Raw genomic sequence first — 21436 nt, 5'->3', positions numbered from 1 at the left:
ATAATAAAAAACAATATTTAAAAAATACATTATTTTAATAAGATGTACAATTAAAGGATGCATAAATATTGTTTCATTATTCTTATAATATGTTATAATGAATGAAGTAAATTCAAGTAGAAAAATCACAGAAAACATCTTGCTCGATAACAGTTATAATGTAATATTTCTCCACAATTTATTCACTGGCAATCTATTTACAATATATTCATTTTCGTCTAGTTCTTAAAGTTCGAGTTGTCATAGTTGGAGTGATAGTTTCTGTACTCTAAATAAACAAATGATATTTAAAATGTATAATATGAACATATATATATATATATAGATTATAGAAAAATTAAAAACAATTACCTCAAGTGGTTCTATATCTTGAAAAGATTCATCTCCTGTAACATATAATTTCTTTTTACGAGTACTTTTTTTTTTTTCCGAAACTTGTTCCGGAGGTGGCAAAATGGTACGTTTTGTACTTCGCCTAATAAAAAAATAAATTTTAATATTAATTAGTAATATGTGCAATTTTTGTACTTATATATTATTATATAAGTACAAAATATATTATATTATTATGTACTATACTTTGAATCAGAGCCAGAAAGATCGATCACTGAAATTTCATCTTGTTTCGGTGAAGACGGTGTAAATTTTTTTGGTGGTCGTCTCATTCGACGTTCTTTAAGTACTACTTCATCTTCAGACGTATTTCCACAATAGTCTCTTTCTTTCAAGTGATTCTTTGTTAACTACAAAAAAATAGTTATTAAATAAAATTCTTTGAATAAATATATTATAAATATATTATATTAAATTCCGTAATAAAGATACCTTTTGTTTTTGTTTTTCTAATTCTTCTTGTTGATTTTTTACTAAACTTTCATATTTTGACACCATCTCGTCCCTATTTTTCATAAATGTTTCCATTTCACGTTCCTTTTCGATTAAACTATTTTTTAATTCTTCGTTCATAATTCTTAATCTTTCGTTCTCCATTTGTCTCTCTTGAGTACTTTGTTGTAAAAGATCTAATATCTTGGCATTTTGTTCGTTATGTTTAACACGAATTTCTAACTGTTCAATATATTCTAATTTTTGAGAAAGCATATTTTTCGTATCAGTTAAATCCTTAATTGTATTTTTCATTTCTATTTCCATTAATTTATCATTTCTGTCATCATTTTCGTTTTTGTTTATCATATTCTTCATTTCTGTAATAATCAAAATATAAAAATTTTAAAATTTTAATATTTTATATTATAATATAAGATATTAAATCAAATATCAACTACATCAATTAAATCAGACCTTTCTGAAGAGAAATTATTTCAGCATCTTTATCTCGTTCTTTTTCCTCTGCTTGTTCTAAACGATCTTCGAGTTCTAAAATTCTATCATGATTTTCATCTAATAATTTCTGCAGTTGATCTTTCTCAACTTGACATATTTCTAAATTTTTATTTAATTCATAAATCTTTTCCTGAAGTTCAGTTAAACTTTCAACATTATGTTCTAACTCTAATATTTTAGCAGCATGTACCTCCAAACACTAGAATTTTATTTAAAAAAATTAAATTATTGAAAAAAAAAATATAGAAATTTATATGAATTTTTTTTCAATACCTGTGATTTGATATTATTTTTTTCAGTTGCTGATGAAAGTTCTTTTTTTAAATTACTTATGGTTTCTTCATGTTCATTTTTGCACTGTAATAATAAATAGATTATATTGATATGAAAAATGATAATTTCATCAATTCATATCATACCTTTGAAATGTGAGTATCAAAATCTGCTTGTAATATATTCAATTTCTGTAAAATATAACATGTCTATAAAATGTTTAAATTTGTATAAAATATTTTTATAATATAAAGAAAAATAACATACTTCCATGTATTGATTACAATCATTTTTAACAAGAGAAAGTTGTTGTTCAGTTTCATTTATTTGTTGTTCATAATTGTTAATTTTTGTTTCTAAAGAAACTTTAATATCATCAGTACTTTTTAATATTTCTTGAATTTGTATTTTATCTTTTTGTACCAAAGATAATTCTTTTTCAAGTAAATCAATTGTTTGTTTATATTTTTCTTTCTCAACTTTGCTTACATTATTTTCTTCTAAAAGTTTATCTATTTTTTCTTTTAACAGTATCATTTCTTGATCCACTTCTCTAAGTATCTTTAAAATAAAAGAATAATCATATAGAAATAAAAAAAAAATATTACATTTTATTTTTACATATTTGTTTATTATTATATTTATTATTATATTTTTACAAACCAGACATTTTTCTTCGTATTGTATCTTAATATCATCATATTTCACCATTAACTTTGCTAATTTATTTAAAATCATCTCATGATCATTAGTTTCTTCAATAAAACTTGTTTGATTAATCTTTTCTTTTTCCATATTCTCAATTGTCTGACTACTTTTATTAATCACATCATTTTTAGATATTTTAACGCAATGTTCGTCAGATTCCATATGTACTTGACAACCTATTTCTATTGTTTCAACTTTTACTTTGCATTCTATTTTATTTTCATTTTTGATTTTACATTGTACATTATTCATTTTCAAATTATATATTTGTTCAGATATATCTTTTAATTTAATTTTAGCACATTCCAATTCTATCTTTAAACTTTGTATTTCAGTTATACTTCGTAGTAATTTTTCTTTTAAAGTTGAATTCTCTTCATCTATTGCAATTATTTTTTCTTGTATTTGAGTATCAAATACATTTTCTGTATAATTAACAATAATTAAGTTAAATTAAAGTTAAAGTTAATATTATAATTTTAAATCAATATTAAAAATTTTTAATTAAAAATTACATACATACCTGTCTGTGTATTCTTATTATTTTGATTTGAATCTACAACTATTTCTACATTAAGATTAGAAGATACTTCTTTTATAGCAATATCTTGATCTTTATCTATTGAACATTCATAAGATTTTTTATAATCCTATAAAAGAAAGATTTATTAGATTTGAATAAGAAAAGTAGTTTTATATATTTAAAATATTATTGAATAATTAATAACATACATCATTTTCATATTCTAAATTTTGTTTCATATTCTTTTTAATATCAATTGTTTTTTTCAATAATTCAAATTCATCGAACAGCAATAATTTTTCATTCTCCAATTTATTTATTTGTTCTTGCATTTTATTTTCATAATCCAATATTTTTTTATTTTGATTATCCAATTTTTCTTCTAATTGATCAATTATTTTAATTTTTTCTGATAAACACATATTAATATGTGTAAGATTTGCTTCTAAATCATCTATTGTTTCTTGTTTTTCAAATAATTCCTCTTTTTGCTCTTTAATTTCATATTCTTTTTCTCTCATTTCAGTAGTAATAGAAATATAATCTTCTTTTGCTTCATTTAAAAATACTTTAAGTTTCTGAAACAATATAATTATATAATAAAAAAGATATATATCATGTAAATTATAAATATATTATCTCTATAATAATTATCATAAATACCTTAACTTGTTCCTGTTTTGCAAATAATTGAGATTTTAATTCCTCTATGTAATAATTTGTGTTTTCATCGGAGCAAATATCTTGCTGAGCTGCATTTAATAAATTTTTTATATTTTTTAGATCTTCTTTTGTTAAAGCGAGTTCAAATGTTGCGTTATTTTTTTCAACCATTAGAGTTTGATTTGTTTCTTTAAGTTCTTTCATATCAATCTTTAAAGAAACAACTTTTGACTTTAAATGTGAGTTTTTTATCTCTAGTTCTTCAATATTTCTTGAATAATCATCTGAATTATTAATACCAAGAGATGAACGTCTTCTTTTGCGACAACTAAGTTGATCCAATTTTTGTTTATAAAACTCTTCAACTTGTTTTACAGACCATTGAAGTACATCTTCTTGTTGCTGTTCTACATCTTTTATATGATTCCTAAATTACATATCATTATATTTAAATAAAAATCTTATAAAAAACAAAACAACAAATTTAATACATACTTCCATTCTATTTCAAGTTTTTTCATCATAGATGTATAAGTATCAGCCATTTCTTGACGTATTTGGAGATCACGAGTTAATGCAGAACTTTTTAAAACGGAAATTTCTTTCTTCAATCTCTCGTTTTCATTCATTAATTCATCATATTTTTCAAATCGAACATAATCAGATGTACTAATATCATCAACTGTGTTCTGCCATTCTATAAAAATAATATAAATTATGATATTGTATAATAAATATATACAAAATTATAAATTATATTATAAATTATAAAATTATTAAAATTATAAATTATATTATAAATCAAAATTAATTAAAAAATGGAAAACATACCTTCACTTTCCAATTCTGTAGCATCCCAATCAGTTACTGTTTTTATGCTTTGTGTAACTATTTGTGAAAATCTTGATTTATTTTTATGTACTTTTTCCTTTTCTATAACTATTTTCTTTGCAATTGCAGAAAAATTGAGTACATTTTGCGTTTCTATGTATAAATTTGGAATAGGATTGATATTTACTATTAAAACTATATGTTCTTTACCCGATAATGCTTTTTGAAACAACCTTGTTAATTTTGATTCTCTAAATGGCCCGATATGTTCTATTTTTTGTTTTGATAATTGTCCTTCATGAATACTTTTTAAACACCTTCCCAATACTAGCAAACTTGTATTAATATTTTGTGCTTCTTTTAATCTATCTCCGATATTTAATGTTTTTTTTAATCTCTCTGAACCAGCCAAATCACAAAATGCAAACCTATTTAAATAAAAACAAATAATAAAAAAAATAATAAATAGATAATAAAAAAAGAAAAGTACAAATATATTTTACATACGTGCTAACTTCAACAGAAGTGGGGTCATTTTCAACATAATATTTTAATAATTTAATAGTAAATATGCAATGTGATCTTGAACTTCTTGCATTTAAAGCAGTCGCAGCTACTTTCAAATTATATTGTCCTGCCATTAAAACTTGATAAGCTTCAGAACCAGAATGTACACAAACAGCTTTTAAGCCTTTAATAAATGCTCTTCCTTGGCTATCTGTTGCTAATTTAAGAGGTGTTCTTTTTTTTTGACACTCATTTGATAAAAGATCATATACAATTTCATTATAAATTTCAGCAAATGAAACCCAAATAGAATAATGTGCATCAATACATTGGCTTGGTCTATTAGGTGACTCTTCTTGTAACAATTTTTGCATTTCTTTATAAGTATTAATATATTGATATTTATCTACAGAAGCAAATGTTAATAATTTGGTTTTTATCTCTAATTCTTGTGCACGTTCAAGAGGATCCAAAATAACAACATCACAGTGATTTACAGGTTTGTAAAAAGGAGTAGATTTTGGTGTAATATTTGAAAAAACAAATTCTAAACATCTTGGTATTATTCCAGGAGATGTAGTAGTTCCTTGTAATGTATAAGATTTCCCTGAATTTGTAGTACCTATAATAATATTACATTAGAATAATTTAAAATATTTATATCATTATATATTAATATATATTTTAGTTAAATTTACCATAAGTCATAATAGTAGAATTCTGCCCACTTAAAAAATCTATCATTTGCTGCTTCACAGCTTGTTCAAATAATTCTAATTGAGTAATTTCTGGCCCAAAAGTTTTAGTAAATGTAAATTTTCTACATACAATATCAGTACTATTGGATTTTTTTATACAACTAGTATTTTGATCTAAAGTTGGCAATCTTGTGAATAATGTTGTTGAATTGATTATTTTATATGCATCCTGTTGTTCTTGTGATAATTTTAACTTCTTAGGATATGGTTTCATTCGTAAATATACTTTAACAGTTTGTAAATTTTCTGATTCTGAATTTACAGAACCATTTTCTATAATATAATTGCATTCTTCAGATTCATTTTCATATACAGAAAGTAAATTTTTTTTAGTATCTTTTGAGACACAAGGTCTTTGTCCATAGGCTAATATACTTGGATCTCTTCCAAATAAATATGACATCTCATCTTGGGGATTATTATTATAAGAAGGTCTAATAGAATCTAATGTATTTTCTAATGTATTCATCTATAAATATTTAAAGAATATATTATTTTTTATATTTTAATCATAATATAAAGAAAAAAAAATTAAAATTTGTTTATATCTTTTTATAATAAAATTTTCAATTAATTACATGACATAAATAATAAAATATCTTTACAAATATTAAATTATATATAAATAAAATTCTTATACAAATATTATTTAAATTTTATAAAGTAAAAAAAAACTGAAATCTTCTTTTATTATTATATACATCTAAAAACAAACTATGTTTTTGAATACTGAATTTCTTATAATAAACTGATAACCTATTGTCAGTTTTAAATACATACCTTTTATTTTAAATCTATAATAGTTATTCATAAAACATTAGATTAATAATTACTTTAACTTAGCTATATGAAAATTTCAATAATTAAATCAAAATAAACATTCACGCACATTTCTTTCGCAGGAAGTTCACATAAACTCACAGCAAACGGTTAGTAGCTTATTTTGAAATCTTATATTAAAAATGCTTTCTGCTGATTGGTAGATTATTCAATAAACGTATTATTACCGCGCTTAACATGTAACCAATAAAAATCGAAGAATAGATTTATCTACCAATAAGAATGAATGTATAAAACTAAATTCTGATTTGTGAAACATAATTATCTGTATTAAAGTTATTACACATTTAAGAAATTAAAACTTACTTAACAAAAAAATATCATTTACAAAAATAATTTCATATTTATAAAGTTTAATTATAGAAAATTAAGTATGTATTGATATCATAGTATGCTATTTACATATTATTTTATATTCTTTTTTTTATTTATATTCTTTAATCTAAAAATTAATAATAATAATAACACCAAAGTATTAAAATAAATCTTTATTATATTTTGTCATTCATATCAATATTTACAGATCTCAAATTAAATACATATATACATGTAACAGATTAGTATTTCTTCTGTTACATTTATATATGATTAGAATTTACATTTTTTGAAATGAAAGTATTTTTTTTTGGACATTCAAAATGGGAGTCCAAAATTATTAAAAATTATTTAAATACAATACAATAAGAAAAAATTTTATAATATAACACATATAAATTATAAAATATTATGAAACAACATAATCATTTATAAAAAAAAAAAAGTATCATGAATATATCTAATATTTTATTCATGTAGGAATAATAATATGAGTTATTATTCATAAGTCTTTAGTTGCACCTATGGAATATTTCACGCACCATTATTGACTTTTATATCACGTTTCATGTTACATATAAAAAGAATATATGGTCCTGTAATATCCATCTTGGAGTATTTAATCATTTAAATAAAAAAATGAAATCACAAATAAAAATAAATTATTTTTTTAAAAATGCAAAACATAATTATTTTCCTATATTTTTTTGCTTTTTATATGTTCTATATATTTTTATCAATATTATTTTCTTTCAATTCAATTGTTAATTATTTACCATTAGAGAGCAATTTTAAGAAATATTTTTGACCTAAATCTTTCATTAAATTGATGACTTGAATAGCGATTACCGAATTTTAAAATTAATATAATAATCGTAATGTCAAGATTCATGATTCAAAATATCTTTCAAATCATCTGGTAAGGTATGTGTGATGTCATTTATTCTTTCTTGAAGCTTTTCTCTTACAGAATTTCCTATAGGTACTTCATCAATATAAGTTTTTTCTAATTTCTGTCGAATTCTAAGAATCATATCTACTAATTCTACCTCTTGTTTTCCTTGTACCCAAGTTTTTAAATCCTATAAATAATGATAATAATTTACTTAAAAAATTAAAAAATAAATATAAAAATTTGAAGGAAAATAGAACAAAATTTCATATATTTATATAATTTATAATTTAACATACCGCTTGTGATAATGCCTCAAGTTGTATGACTTGTAACTTTTGTGATAATTCTGTGTATCTAGTATGAAACCAACCAGAAAAGTTAGGTGAACGAAAAAATCGTCGATACAATCCAACCCAATCTCCTTTTATACCAGTAGTTAATTGTGGTCCAGCGCTACTTAAAGTAGCTAAAAAATCATCTGGATTAAATAATTCAGGTATGGGTGTAGCCTAAAATAATTATAATTAATATATATTATTCAAATTTTTCAGAATATAAAACAAAACAAAAAAAAAAAAGATAATAATTACTTTAAAAGGTGATATGTCCTTTTGTAATGGCATAAGACTTGCAATATATCTTTCAAGAGGTATCATAAAACTTTCAGTCAATTCTATTAAGTGACGTTTTAAAAGAGCTGTTTGTGCTTCTCCTGGTCTTTTTGTTTGTATACCTCTAAATAATTTCTTCAATATAGTTTTGTCTTTCTGAAGGAAAGGTTTATATTGTGTATAAACTCCTGGTTTTGAATCTAATACTTTAAGATTCTCCGATTTTTTTATTTTGTATCTTTGATTCTCTAAAATATAATAAATTTATATACTCTATTCCTACATTATTTCATAAAACTCACCATTATTAATTCCATTACTTATTCTTATAATATGAGGCCAATGTTGAAGAGTTTTGGCAAAAAATGGATTAGTTACACCTAATATTACAGCAGGTGGTGATGGAGCATCTGTAGTATATTCTTTGAATTCAGAATCATGAATTGTAAAATAAGGTCGATGATCAGCACAATATTTTAATGGTGCAATCATTCTATAAAATATTAATTAAATTTTTATTTCTTTTCTTTTTGTAATTATTTTATAATCATTTTTAAAATATAATAAAATACTCACGCAACAAGTGCTTGAACCATTTCAGAACAACCAGTAGGTGAACTAGCCATAACAACAATTGGTTCACTAAGTAATACTAATTCCCATAATAAATGTACATAACTTACAACACTAGCTAAACTTCTAAACATATCTCCTTCATAGGCAGATGTTAAAATTAGTCTTCGTGTTGCATGAAAATTTGGCGCATGATCCATGGCAGCAATTGTAGGTGCAGTTGCTTTATAATTTTGATTTGGGATATAAGTCTAAAATGAATATCATCATATTTTCATAATGAATAAAATTAAATTATTGAAATTTTTCTACCTGAAATAAAACACCTATAAGTGGTAAATGCACTATTTGGCCAGGTGTTGGAGATGGCCATTGGTCAATTTCTCTTATAATAGCTTCCATCACTGTATTGCCCATTTCAAAAAATTCAGGTGCAATTAAAGCACATAATTCACCAAAGAGATTCACAAATGGCAGTTTTGTAATTATAACAATACTCTAATATATATAAATAAAATTATTAAAATTTAAAATTCTGCATTTATATCTTTATCTTATTATATATTATAAACCTTTTGAAAATATCCTCTTGGAAGAGATTTATCTTTTACTTGACGGAAATATACATAACCCCAATAATAATCTTTATCACATTGTAAAAATGGAGGAGATTTTCTATCATATTCTTTTAAGGCTTTAGTCTCTTGAAGTATAGCTCCATTTTGTCTTATTCTGACATGATATTGTGTATCTCCCATGCAACCAGAATTAGAGTCAGGAAAAGCAAGATAACAAATATTAGATCTTTCTTGTTCAGATAATTTGATATGAGATGGATATATAGCCTATAATAAAAAAAATACTATTAGAAATAATAAAATATTTATAGATTAAAAATATTATATTAAAAACTAAATATAAAATATGATAAGAATACCTCTATAGCTTGGCCTAATTCAAGATCAAAAGTAACAATGCATATACAATGTATCCAATTATGAAAACATTCCCATTTCCCATAAATCATTTCTTCTTTACTATTTATTTTATCCATCCTTTTAGTTTTTGAACAAGAGGCAACTGACATTTTAGGATTTGATTAATATAACCACATGCATATGATAAAGACCATGTCACTTGATATCTTGTTAAATAACAATTTTTAACAATTTTTATTCAACTTATAACTTAATGTATATAAAGCTATGTAATTCCTATAAAGGAATTTAAATATCTGAAAAATAATAAAATTATATTAAAATATATTTTATATCCTTTTTTAAAAAAATATGTAATATTATTATTACTATATTTTATAATATGTTAATTTAAAAACAAAAACTTACAGTTTTGTTATACATTCTGTAAATTTAAATTAAAATTTTCTTTTTGATAATTTTTTTTTAATTTTAATAATTTCATAATTATTTTTAACTTCCATATATATATATTTTTACCCTGTTTAATGATATTTAAAACATTTAATTCATTTTTAAACTATGTTTATTATCATTGAATATAGGACCAAAATGTCAGGGAAAAATATTAATTGAAGAATCAAAAAACTCAAAAACACGAGGGTTATTATGTACACTTATTTCATTATTATTTACTATTTACACACAATTGTTAAAATGACCACGTGTTTTTCATCTTGTGATAATAATAATCTGTCAAACATTTTAGTTGAGTTTTGAAAATAATGGCATAGAAAGGAAAATTTTTATGAATAATATTTACACCAGTACTTTTTTTCACTGAAAGTATCTGCGTATGTATGTATTCAATATTCTGTCTCGCTTTATTAGAGAAAGTCTTCATAATGCTCAGTGTCTATAACAATATTTCTATAACCTCTGAAACCTATCATATAAGTATTTTGAAAAATTTTATTTGAACACGTCAATCTTCTCAAATAACATCAGATCAAAAAATACTATATATATATATATACACATATATATATATGCATATAATATGTATATATATATATGTATATATATATATATATTGCAATCAGTGCAATTATACCTCGTACTTTGGTCACGAGAAATTTGCTTATTACTCTATTCTTCTAATATATACATATTAAGTCGTAGATATACTAATGTTTTATTAGCTTAAATCATGAATTTATTTATATACAAATTATAACATATATCGGACTTATTAATCATAGAATTTATTAAAAATATTAATAAATTTAAAAATATTAATAAAAATAAGCATAATTTTTATATACATATATTTCTGTATACATCATATTTTATTTTTATAAAAATATTAAAAAGATTTAATACTAAATACTAAAAAATTATATCTTTTATTATCATTCATTTTATACATATGTTTAATTTTTATATAATAAAAAATTTATATTTAATAAATTTAATTATTAATATATAATTTATATTATAAATAATTTTAATATATTTAAAGAGAAAGTATAAAATAAGATTATCATAAAAAATGTGCAAATAAAAATTTTAACATTCTATAATTCTATTTATACGAGATAAATTTCGTTTCGATATAGAATAAAATATAATTAGTTAAATCAATTAATTTTTGTATATTATTATATAAAATAAGTAATTTGTATAGATGTTCATATATTATTCTATACATAATTCTATTCTAAATGAATTGCACCGTTATATTATTTTATGTTGATTAAAATTTATGATTTAACATAATTGCAATAGACACATGTATATATGTATTTTTATATATCTACATATACATGTAGATTATATAAAAAATTCTTCATAATTGAATTTCATTAACATTTTCATAATAATTATAATATATAATAACAACAATTATAATATATAAATAAAAGCCATTAATAAATATGATGTAGTCGAATAAAAATAAATTTGTTCTATAATAACTTAGGTTATTATAAATTATAATTATTTTAATTTATTAATATATTTATATATTCTTTTTATTTTTCAATTTTAATTTATAATATATTCAGATATACTATATATATTATAAAAATTTAAAATCCATTATGATAAAATATAACATAAAAATATTTATTTTATTTGTTTATATTGCTTAATATATTAATCAAATTTTATTAAAAATTGAAGTTTTTATAATAAATAATGCTTTCTTTTTTAAATTACTCTTATTATTAAAAAATGATCAGTAAAGTTAGATATATATACATATATGTACTTATGTATAAACAGATCTATTATACTAACAATAGAGCAAATGGATACGCCCCTGAATGCACAATTGCGCGCGTGCTTAATCTTTGCGACTGTCATATTCTGTCAAGCTCGGTGAGCTTATGATCTTCAGTCATGCTAAATCTAATTGAAAAAACATAAATTTTAGGCATTAAGTATTATTTGGTGAAGTTCAGAGCTATTACAAAAAAAGTGGCTTGCAATCGTGATCAAACATGTATCGTATCTGTCCCGATCTCATAGCCGATACGGGTGTGTCTATACGCGTGTTCCAATACGTGACCAAGTATGTCAGTCAGTTGGTAAAAGTACGAGTTTGTTATAATCGTAGCAAACATTAAGTTATCGGTAAACAGAAATTTTTTAACGATGTCAGCTGGCATCCTGCAGGATAAGAGTGTAGCCTTGAACGGCAAGAATGATGTACCGGTAGTCTCACAACCTACTACTAGGTGTGGAGTTAGAGTTTACAAAATTGTTATTTTGGGTGATGGTGGTGTTGGTAAATCAGGTAATATAATTTATATTATATCATTTATTTAGAAAAGAAAAATATATTATATTATATGTATATTACAGAAATGATTTTTTCAGCGGTCACATTACAATTTGTCAGTCATAGCTTTCTTGATTATCATGATCCAACCATAGGTAAGAATTTGTTTCATATATTGCAATAATAATAGAAATGTTTAAAAATATTTATGAAATTATTTTCTTAATACTTTTTAGTTTTTGGAGTAATATGTCATTTAATGTTTTTTTATTATTGACAGAGGATTCATATCAACAACAAGCAGTTATTGATGGTGAAGCTGCACTTTTAGATATATTGGATACAGCAGGACAGGTTAGAATCTTATTGATTTAAGAAAAAAAATGATGATTTTATAAAAAATCATATTAATCATATATTATAATTTTATATATATATATTTTATATATAGGTGGAATTTACAGCTATGCGTGACCAATACATGAGATGTGGAGAAGGTTTTATGATATGTTACTCTGTAACTGATAGACATAGTTTTCAGGAAGCTTTGGAATATCGAAAATTAATAACACGTGTGAGAGCTAATGAAGATATACCATTGGTATTGGTTGGCAATAAATTTGATTTACAACATCAACGAAAGGTAAGTTATTAGTTTTTTATTTATATTAGTTTTTATCTTAGCTAGAATTCATTGATTTTTTTAATGTAATAAACATTAATATTAATGTAATAAACATTTTTAATGTAATAAACAACATAGGTAACTACAGAAGAAGGAAAAGCACTTGCTGAGCAACTTGGTTGTCCCTTTTATGAAACATCTGCAGCTCTTAGACAATTCATAGATGATGCATTTTATTCATTAGTCAGACAAATTCGAGCTAAAGAGAGATCAAGAAATTCAGTACGTAAACATAGTCGTTGGTGGCGACTTCGTTCTATACTTGCCTTTATTTTTAGGAGAAAACAAAGGCATGTTAACAATCATCATTACTCTCCTTAAATTGAACTATTTTAATAAATATCTTTTTGATAGCGTTTATCTTAAATTAACAAAACGTGGCATAAATAGTTTAAAGTTTTACAAATACACAACGAACAAAATTTTTTATGATTCATTTAGATTTCATAATAGTCTTTTAATCTAAGGATTGATTCTATAACATCTCACTGCCTTATCTTTAACCCCATTATATTTTCAATGTAGTAATGGAGACATGAAATATAGACTATAATTCATCATTTTTATTATAAATATTATTATAAATATTGCAATAATATCTTTTATTAAATTTAATTATTTTTAATATTTAAAAAAGTATAAAATGAAATATAAGTAATAAGAATATTATATTTTACGAAAAATTTTTAGTATAAAATTAATAAAGTATCTATAATTCTGTCTCCAATTTCTTCATTATTATTTATTAGAAAAATTTTTAATATTCTTTAAAATGTGTTATTATTAAAAACAATAATTAATTTATTATAATTCAATATCTAACCTACCTTAAAAGTATTCTACTTTTGTTTTCTTAAATTAATGTAATTATAATAATCATTTTTCTTTGATTTAAATTCTAATTACTAATTTACAATTTATTTAATATGACCAAAGAATTTAATATTTCATGTTAAAACAAAATGAAATATTAAATAAAGATCTTGTAAATGCAGAATATACTGTACATGTGAGATGAATGAAAAGCTTTATAATGCTAAATAATTGTTGAATTAATGAATTAGAATATTAATAAGTAAAATTTATTTATACTAATTTAAATTTTGCAAAAATAGAAATTATGAATTATTTTATATTGAATTACATTATTACAAAGAGAGAATATACGAAAGTTATATAATAATTTGTAAAGTTTAAACATGTTATATATTTAAAATTTGCATAAAGTTTCCAATCAAAAAAGAATATATAAATATATTTTTATGTTTAAAAATTAAAGAAATAATACTAACATGCATTATAAATCTATAAATTTTATGTTTATAAATTATTAATACTTTTAAAACGGCTCCTAAGAAATTTTTAAAATTATACATCTAATAGATTCTATTTTTGTGTCTTAATATTTATTAATTTTTGAAGTTTTTAATTTATGCAGCTTGAGAATACGTGATTTTTTTTTTTTAGAATATGTATATCATAGATCGATTAAATAATTAATAGAATATACTTTATATAGTTTATATAGTTGCCAGATAATAGAACAAAACTATAATGGCAAAAGTCAGTACATAAAAATGTTATTAAATGTAAGTTTATATACTAAATGTCTAGTCGTTACTTAATGTTTCCTAGTCAAGTTTTGCATTTTGTTAAACATGCAATAATTTACAGTTCACAGATGCAATTATGAATTTTGATTACATATAGTTTAATGTGATCATTTATATTTATCATATCTTCGAAATATTTATACATGTTGGTATTATATTTGTTACAACATTTTATAAACAGTTTACTAATAAAAAAAATCTGAATATTAATATTTAATCTATTTTAATAGTTAACATAGTAATTTTGATTTTTATTTTATAGTAATAAGTACAAAGTATTATTGTCAAAGCTGATAATCAATTATCAATATATCAATAATAATTTTGTCCTAATACAGTAGAAAGTATTAATAAATAAAAATTAATACATAGCGATTCAAAATACAATATGGAATTTATGTATATATGAAACATGTAAAATGTGTTTAATCTTCTTTTATTATTTTTCAAAATAATAATAAGAGATTGTATGTAATTCTATGTAATATATTATTTCTTTTTATATTTAAACTAGGTATATCTATATACATATGAAAATGAAATTTTTAAAATTAACAACGATGGAAAACAATTTATATATTCATTCATCGTTCATGCAATATATTACATATAAATTAAATAAATAAATGTTAATTAAAAAATACAAAAGAAACACATTTTACAATGACAATACAATAAAATAATTAAATGAAATGTAAATTTATGATGTACTGACAAAAAAATTTAAATAGAAAAAAAATTTTTAAAAACGCACATATGATACGCGTGCTCATTTTAAAATTGAGCAATAAATTTGATATAATTGAAATAAAATACTGAAGTAATTGAAATAATATGTATGAATTGTAATTTTAACAAACTAATTGGAGATATTAAAAAATTGTAATTGTAATCTAAAATATATAATTTTACTATAATAATTGATATTACGTAATATAATTTGCATAGATACTTTCAATTTTCATATTTTACACGAAAATTAAATAAATACAAAGTAGGATATTAAAAACATTTATTTTATTTATTTACATTCAATTTGATAAAAAAATTTAATAACAATATAAAGAATGAACAAAATTAAAAATTTATATATATAATATTCTATAATAATTGGAATAAATTAATATTTATATAATCTTAGAAATCCTTTCCTATTTTGTTAAAAAATATATATTTTGTTTTTTATAAGTGCACTATAAAAGATTGCAAATTATTTTCAAATTTCTATTATTACTTATAAATTAATGATTATAACTATACAAAAGATTCAAAACATTTCTTGTTTTGAAAATATTTATAATTTAATTATATTTAATAAATGATCGACATATTTTTTATTCATTGTATGAAATATTTTTTAATTATTCATTATCAGTCTCCATTGAGTCTTCCATTTGATGTATGTTGATCTCTCCCACTTTCTATTACATTGCTATCTGTTCCTCTATTTCCTGTTTTACTAATTTCTATATAAAAAAAATTGCAATAAAAATAAAATAATTTAAATTTTTTATTATTTAAATTTATTATTATAATTATTATAATTAAATTTATTATTATAAAAAACAAATTGCATATATTGTACATTTATTAAAAATTTTTTACTTTGTTGCATGATAAATGATAAGAAATAAGTTATAATGATAATATGTAATATGATTAAATTATAATAAATACTTACCAGGATCTGGATTATCATCCATATCTCCATTTGAATCATTATTCTTTTGGATTTTTGAGTTTATCTGAACTGAAAAAAAGTCATATAAACTATTACTATTCTAATATAAAATAATAAAAAACATTTATGAGAATTTGTAATATCCATATATTCTACAAAATGTTATTTGCTAGTATATAACATTTTAATAATTTTTGCATTAGTGAGCCCTCTCCAATTAGTTTATATATGTATATATGTTATATTATATTACATTATAAATATATATATATATATATATATATATATTAATTATTTATAATATATATTAAATCTAAATAATAAATTAAAGTATTTTATAATATATTTCAAATAAATAATGTAAAATGATATAATTTTTATTTTTTAATATAATAATGTAAATACATAGAATAAAATAAAATTTAAGATCAAATATTATAAATAATTTTTCTCTATAATTTTTAATAATTTGTATTATAAATAAAAATGATACTACAATTATAATCTATAATTTTTTTATTGTTGGTATTCAATTTAATATCTTTACTTTAAAATATAACATACTTCTATAATACATGAAAATTTATTTTTTCATTCACATCTTAAATCATTCTACATATTAAGTAGATAAGCAGTGTAAGTATTTATTAGAAAGCCTTATCAAATTCATTTAAATAGAAGCCTAATGGTATAATAAATGCATCAAAAATACAATGTTTTATGTACAGAATTTCTGAATAAGTGCTGTTTTATTTTTGTGATAGATTTCTTTTCTCCTGAGACAGAAGAAACATATCACTACCTTTCGGCATTGTAACAGAGAAGCGAGGTTTTAGGCGCACAGCGCCAGGTGGATCTTTTGGAAGAATTGGAATTCCATGGTATTTCAAACCACGTTGACCAGCTAAAGATATTCTTACAGCTGATTCCGGAACAGGATCCAACTGAATCTTGTTAATTACTTCTCTTGTAGCTAAATTGGCAAAATGCCAAAATATCATAAAATACTAAGTCAATTGATAATATGCAGAAATTAAACAAAATGGAAATTGTATTAATATTTCTATTGATTTTATAAATATGTTAAAACAATTCAAAGAATTATTATTAGAAAAACTGCTTAAGGAGATGTAAATGAAAAATAATTCTTTTGTAATTTTAAAAAAGTATCAAAATAAATCATTTAAATTATATACATTTCAAATTATTTTAATTTTATTAATTTTATATGTTATCAAACATATAAAAATGTATAAAATAGGTCAAAATTTAATGAAACATATAAAATACTTACTTTGTGGAATAAATACAGTTTTTTTTTGAGTAGTTAGATTACATGTAGATTTAATTTTATCAAGATCATTTTTCAACTAAAAAAATTTTAATAATTATATATATTTATAATTTATTTATTAAGATATAAAATTTCAAAATTATTTATAATTAATATTATACCTGTTCTATTTCCTCCTGTAGTTTTTTATTTTTTTCTCGTGTTGAATTTAATTCTATATTAAAATTATTTTTTTCCTGCCTTGTCTCCAAAGTGGCAGTTTTAGTAATATTTAACTTCAATAAATCTAAATCATTTTTGTATCTATTAACAGAATCTTCCAATTTATCGTTTTTTTCCTTTAAATCTGCTTGTTGTTCCAAACGTACATGAAGTGATGCTACTTCATCTTCTGCATGCTTATATCTTTGTTCTAAATTTCCACGTAATGTAACACATTGATCTCTTTCTTCAGCACTAAAACATAATATTGATATGAATATTAACATAGTATAACCACCATAATATATATATAATATATTAGATTGCTGTCAATTATTAAATCAGTTTTTTAAGAATTTCAAACTTCAAGATGTAGAATTTATTACGAATTATATAGTGTGACTATATTTTTTATAAATAAGTAACTTTTAAAAATAATGACGGATGATGTAATAAAATATGTAATAAACTAATTTATATAAATATAAAATTATTTTAATTATCTTATAACAATACCTAATTTTAAGTTGTTCATTCAACTCGTCAATCTGTCTAACTAATTCGATATTTTCAGAAGATAAAGTCCACCAGTTGCAAATGAGCATTAAACAAGCAACGAGAAGTCCTCCAACGAGGAGAGGAGGACATCGGCCTCCTCCGACTCTCATACTGTCAATTCCCATTCCTTATTTATTATATTTTATTTAACAAATATACATGTGCGTTGAAAATTTGCACGTGTATAAAAAATTAATCACTATATATCAATCGTATTTTAGAGATGAAGAAATAGATAGCCTTATCAAGTGTCACAATTCATTACTTACAATTAATTCAAAGCAATTAAAATAATAGCACGTTTCGAACTTTTTATTTTGATAAGACTTTTTTTTTAAATTTTCATAAAATTTTCATAAAAGCAAATACACTTAATGTGTTGTGGGCGTATCTAGTATACACTACCGGTATTGACAATGGTATGTATGCATTTTATCACAAAAAATATTAAATCAAATTATATTTTAATCTGTCGTGATTTTTAACACATATCGAACAACTTCGTTTATTTGTTGGCAATCATAACATGACATCAATGTTAAAACGATTTAAAATCAATTCGGTATATATTCATTATACTGAAATAAATGGTAACTGAACAACTGGTGACGGCTAACTATGCAATCACAAATATATATCATATGCATACATACATATATATATATGTAGGTGCTCGTATTTTTCATACGTAGAACATATTTATTAATAATAGAAATTCTTATCTAAATACATATGTATATATAATGATAATAAATGAAATCGAATTCGATTTTTATATTTTATATCTACATATTTCTATTACAAACTTATATATAAATATATTTACATACATATATTTTTTTATATTTAATATATTTTATATATTTTTATATTTTTATTTTAAATAAAATTAAAATTATATCTTAAATACACAAATAATAAACATGGATAAGATAGAGATCAATGCAATGAAGGATAAAAATAGAATAAAAATTATGATATCAGCGCCATCTCCGGAATAAATGAAATAAAAAAAAAATAGAGATAGATTAAAAATTAATAACACCATCTCTTGATATTTTGTTTTTAAAAAGATATTTTAAAAGTATTCAAGAGATGGCACTAATACTCAATTTTTATTCTATCTTATTCTGGCTTTAAAAAGATATCTTTAATATTCGGGAGATAGCGCTAATTCTCAATTCTTATTCTATTTCTATCTTTTTTTCATTATTCGCACTTTTTATCTTTCTTCATTTAAAGTACTTTAAAAATAATACTGATTTTTTAATTTTTAGTTTACTTATCTTTTCTCATTATTTGCTTTTTTTATTTATATTTATTCTTGGAATGTGACTACAAGAATATTACACTGAAAATCTAACAATGCGATATATATTGTTCTTAAAGTTACTTTTATTAAGAATAAAATAAGAATGCCATCTATCAAACAAAGAGTTAATAAATATATATTTATTAAGAATTATTCAAAAATGCAAATATTTAAAAAAGTAGAAAATAATTTTACAAAGAATTACATTAAAAAATAAAATAAATTATCTTCCAAAATCCTTATATTATCTCATACTAATTTGATATTAAAAAAAAAATAGATAATAGTCCGATAGATATATTTTTATATTATACTCGCAATAAAATTAAACAGTAAATACTTTTAAATGTGTTAGAAAAATTATACAATATTTTATCACATTTCAATATTTTTCGTATCATTTTGTCGATATTTATAAAAGATAATAAATCATCAGATATACATATATATATATTTAAAAATGAGAAAATATTGATATTATATATTTTAATATTGCCACTAACAGGAATATTAATTTTATGATTCAATATAATTTTTAGTATTATGATTAAAATTAAAAAATTAAAAAACAAACATTACATATATTTTATAGAAATACGTAAATTATATTATCGTTATCTTTGTGCCAAAGGCGCACAATTCGACAACTTATGAAAGTTTGTATTTTAAATGTATAAAAAGATAATTATCGAGATCATAATTTCTGAGATATCAATATTTATTTTACAGTTCAATTTGACTAATAAAATATGGTTTTATTATTATGAAATCTATCATTAGAAGCCAAGTATAATAAAAAAATTTTATTCTATATTCTTATTCGAACAAAAAACACATTCGTGTTTCTAGTATAAAGTCACAATATATTTTTTCAAATATAAAAAAATTATATGGAAAAACAGTTATTAAAAAAATATATTATTTTATTATATTTTTTATAAGGCAATTACAATATTATCGAACTTGATATACAATTTGTACATTTCCTACTTCTTCAAGTGTTTCAGCATCAGTATTGCGAATCGTTAAGACCAGTAAATTATATATTATTATTTATTAGAGGTAGATATGTACATAAATAAATTTATCTAAATCTAATATTATATATGTATATATATTACTACACACGATTACTATTGGTGTATTATTGATTGATATTTTAATTCATTGTATATGCTTTTAAATGTTGTACTGCACTTTGAAATTACATTCTATATTTTCTGTTGGTATATTTGTACTTAGTTTAGGATTTAGAATTTATGCAATATAGTGAAATAAAGATACGAACAGCACCTTACATTCGATATCACAGCTTAATACATTTTATATTATTTTTAATAATTTTGTTATTGGTATCGCATTTTTTTGGTATTTTAAATTTAAACACAATATTGATAATTTTTAATTTCTAATTAATGTTTTAAATTTTGAATATTAAATATTTCAAGTTTCCAATTATTATTATTTTATATTCCTGCATATCGATTTGCGATTTACAATTTATTTATTTTCTAAATTTTATGATATAATTTATAGCTTATTCCTTTTA

General features: G+C 21.6%; 4 protein-coding genes across 8 annotated transcripts; 1 reads left to right on the top strand and 3 right to left on the bottom strand.

Annotated features, from left to right (window-relative positions):
- Positions 1–45: 45 nt before the first annotated feature.
- LOC122720418 (kinesin-like protein KIF20B) lies at positions 46–6615 on the bottom strand. The gene is made up of 17 exons (XM_043947141.1): positions 6388–6615; positions 5548–6076; positions 4850–5471; positions 4343–4770; positions 4007–4208; positions 3512–3938; positions 3058–3426; positions 2849–2975; positions 2281–2750; positions 1885–2178; positions 1764–1808; positions 1618–1701; positions 1303–1543; positions 826–1205; positions 580–743; positions 352–475; positions 46–268 (listed from the first exon to the last, which is right to left on the bottom strand). The coding sequence occupies exons 2-17, from the start codon at positions 6074–6076 to the stop codon at positions 209–211; spliced, it is 4566 nt and encodes a 1521-aa protein (XP_043803076.1). The 5' UTR covers positions 6388–6615; the 3' UTR covers positions 46–208.
- A 538-nt stretch (positions 6616–7153) lies between these two features.
- LOC122720423 (protein DENND6A) lies at positions 7154–10953 on the bottom strand. Its single transcript, XM_043947150.1, has 9 exons — positions 10188–10953; positions 9779–10075; positions 9414–9686; positions 9154–9339; positions 8845–9092; positions 8571–8761; positions 8248–8516; positions 7954–8166; positions 7154–7844 (listed from the first exon to the last, which is right to left on the bottom strand). The coding sequence occupies exons 2-9, from the start codon at positions 9926–9928 to the stop codon at positions 7644–7646; spliced, it is 1731 nt and encodes a 576-aa protein (XP_043803085.1). The 5' UTR covers positions 9929–10075; positions 10188–10953; the 3' UTR covers positions 7154–7643.
- Positions 10954–12098: 1145 nt separating this feature from the next.
- LOC122720385 (GTP-binding protein Rit2) lies at positions 12099–17642 on the top strand. Of its 4 annotated transcripts, none has more exons than XM_043947066.1 (6): positions 12099–12558; positions 12627–12698; positions 12824–12897; positions 12995–13186; positions 13307–13450; positions 17287–17642. In XM_043947066.1, the coding sequence occupies exons 1-6, from the start codon at positions 12417–12419 to the stop codon at positions 17356–17358; spliced, it is 696 nt and encodes a 231-aa protein (XP_043803001.1). In that variant the 5' UTR covers positions 12099–12416; the 3' UTR covers positions 17359–17642. The 4 variants fall into 4 exon arrangements, with proteins under 4 accessions (XP_043803001.1, XP_043803003.1, XP_043803000.1 ...); XM_043947068.1 differs by lacking the exon at positions 17287–17642 and adding an exon at positions 13507–13800; XM_043947065.1 differs by lacking the exon at positions 17287–17642 and having other exon boundaries at positions 12642–12698; positions 13307–13800.
- LOC122720386 (Golgi membrane protein 1-like) lies at positions 15994–19232 on the bottom strand. 2 transcript variants are annotated; one of them, XM_043947070.1, is made up of 6 exons: positions 18534–19232; positions 17978–18272; positions 17817–17892; positions 17325–17495; positions 16523–16591; positions 15994–16307 (listed from the first exon to the last, which is right to left on the bottom strand). In XM_043947070.1, the coding sequence occupies exons 1-6, from the start codon at positions 18698–18700 to the stop codon at positions 16213–16215; spliced, it is 873 nt and encodes a 290-aa protein (XP_043803005.1). In that variant the 5' UTR covers positions 18701–19232; the 3' UTR covers positions 15994–16212. The 2 variants fall into 2 exon arrangements, with proteins under 2 accessions (XP_043803005.1, XP_043803004.1); XM_043947069.1 differs by lacking the exon at positions 17325–17495 and having other exon boundaries at positions 18534–19213.
- Positions 19233–21436: the final 2204 nt, after the last annotated feature.

The sequence above is a fragment of the Apis laboriosa genome, unplaced genomic scaffold (genome assembly GCF_014066325.1).
Source record: "Apis laboriosa isolate Shangri-la unplaced genomic scaffold, ASM1406632v1 scaffold12_cov154, whole genome shotgun sequence".
Taxonomy (NCBI): Eukaryota; Metazoa; Arthropoda; class Insecta; order Hymenoptera; family Apidae; genus Apis; species Apis laboriosa.
Note: the sequence above shows the minus strand (reverse complement) of the source record. Positions and strands in the feature narration are given on the sequence as shown.

Coding starts and splice junctions, on each gene's coding strand:
- LOC122720418 (XM_043947141.1), bottom strand. CDS start 6,076: ATGAATACATTAGAAAATACATTAGATTCTATTAGACCTTCTTATAAT. Junction 5,472..5,547: donor TTCTACTATTATGACTTATG/GTAAATTTAACT, acceptor ATATTATTATAG/GTACTACAAATTCAGGGAAA. Junction 4,209..4,342: donor TACAGAATTGGAAAGTGAAG/GTATGTTTTCCA, acceptor TTATTTTTATAG/AATGGCAGAACACAGTTGAT.
- LOC122720423 (XM_043947150.1), bottom strand. CDS start 9,928: ATGTCAGTTGCCTCTTGTTCAAAAACTAAAAGGATGGATAAAATAAAT. Junction 8,762..8,844: donor ATGGTTCAAGCACTTGTTGC/GTGAGTATTTTA, acceptor AATATTTTATAG/AATGATTGCACCATTAAAAT. Junction 8,167..8,247: donor AGGACATATCACCTTTTAAA/GTAATTATTATC, acceptor TAATTATTTTAG/GCTACACCCATACCTGAATT.
- LOC122720385 (XM_043947064.1), top strand. CDS start 12,417: ATGTCAGCTGGCATCCTGCAGGATAAGAGTGTAGCCTTGAACGGCAAG. Junction 12,559..12,626: donor TGGTGGTGTTGGTAAATCAG/GTAATATAATTT, acceptor TGTATATTACAG/AAATGATTTTTTCAGCGGTC. Junction 12,699..12,823: donor TTATCATGATCCAACCATAG/GTAAGAATTTGT, acceptor TATTATTGACAG/AGGATTCATATCAACAACAA.
- LOC122720386 (XM_043947070.1), bottom strand. CDS start 18,700: ATGGGAATTGACAGTATGAGAGTCGGAGGAGGCCGATGTCCTCCTCTC. Junction 17,893..17,977: donor TACAGGAGGAAATAGAACAG/GTATAATATTAA, acceptor AAATTTTTTTAG/TTGAAAAATGATCTTGATAA. Junction 17,496..17,816: donor AACTGTATTTATTCCACAAA/GTAAGTATTTTA, acceptor TTGCCAATTTAG/CTACAAGAGAAGTAATTAAC.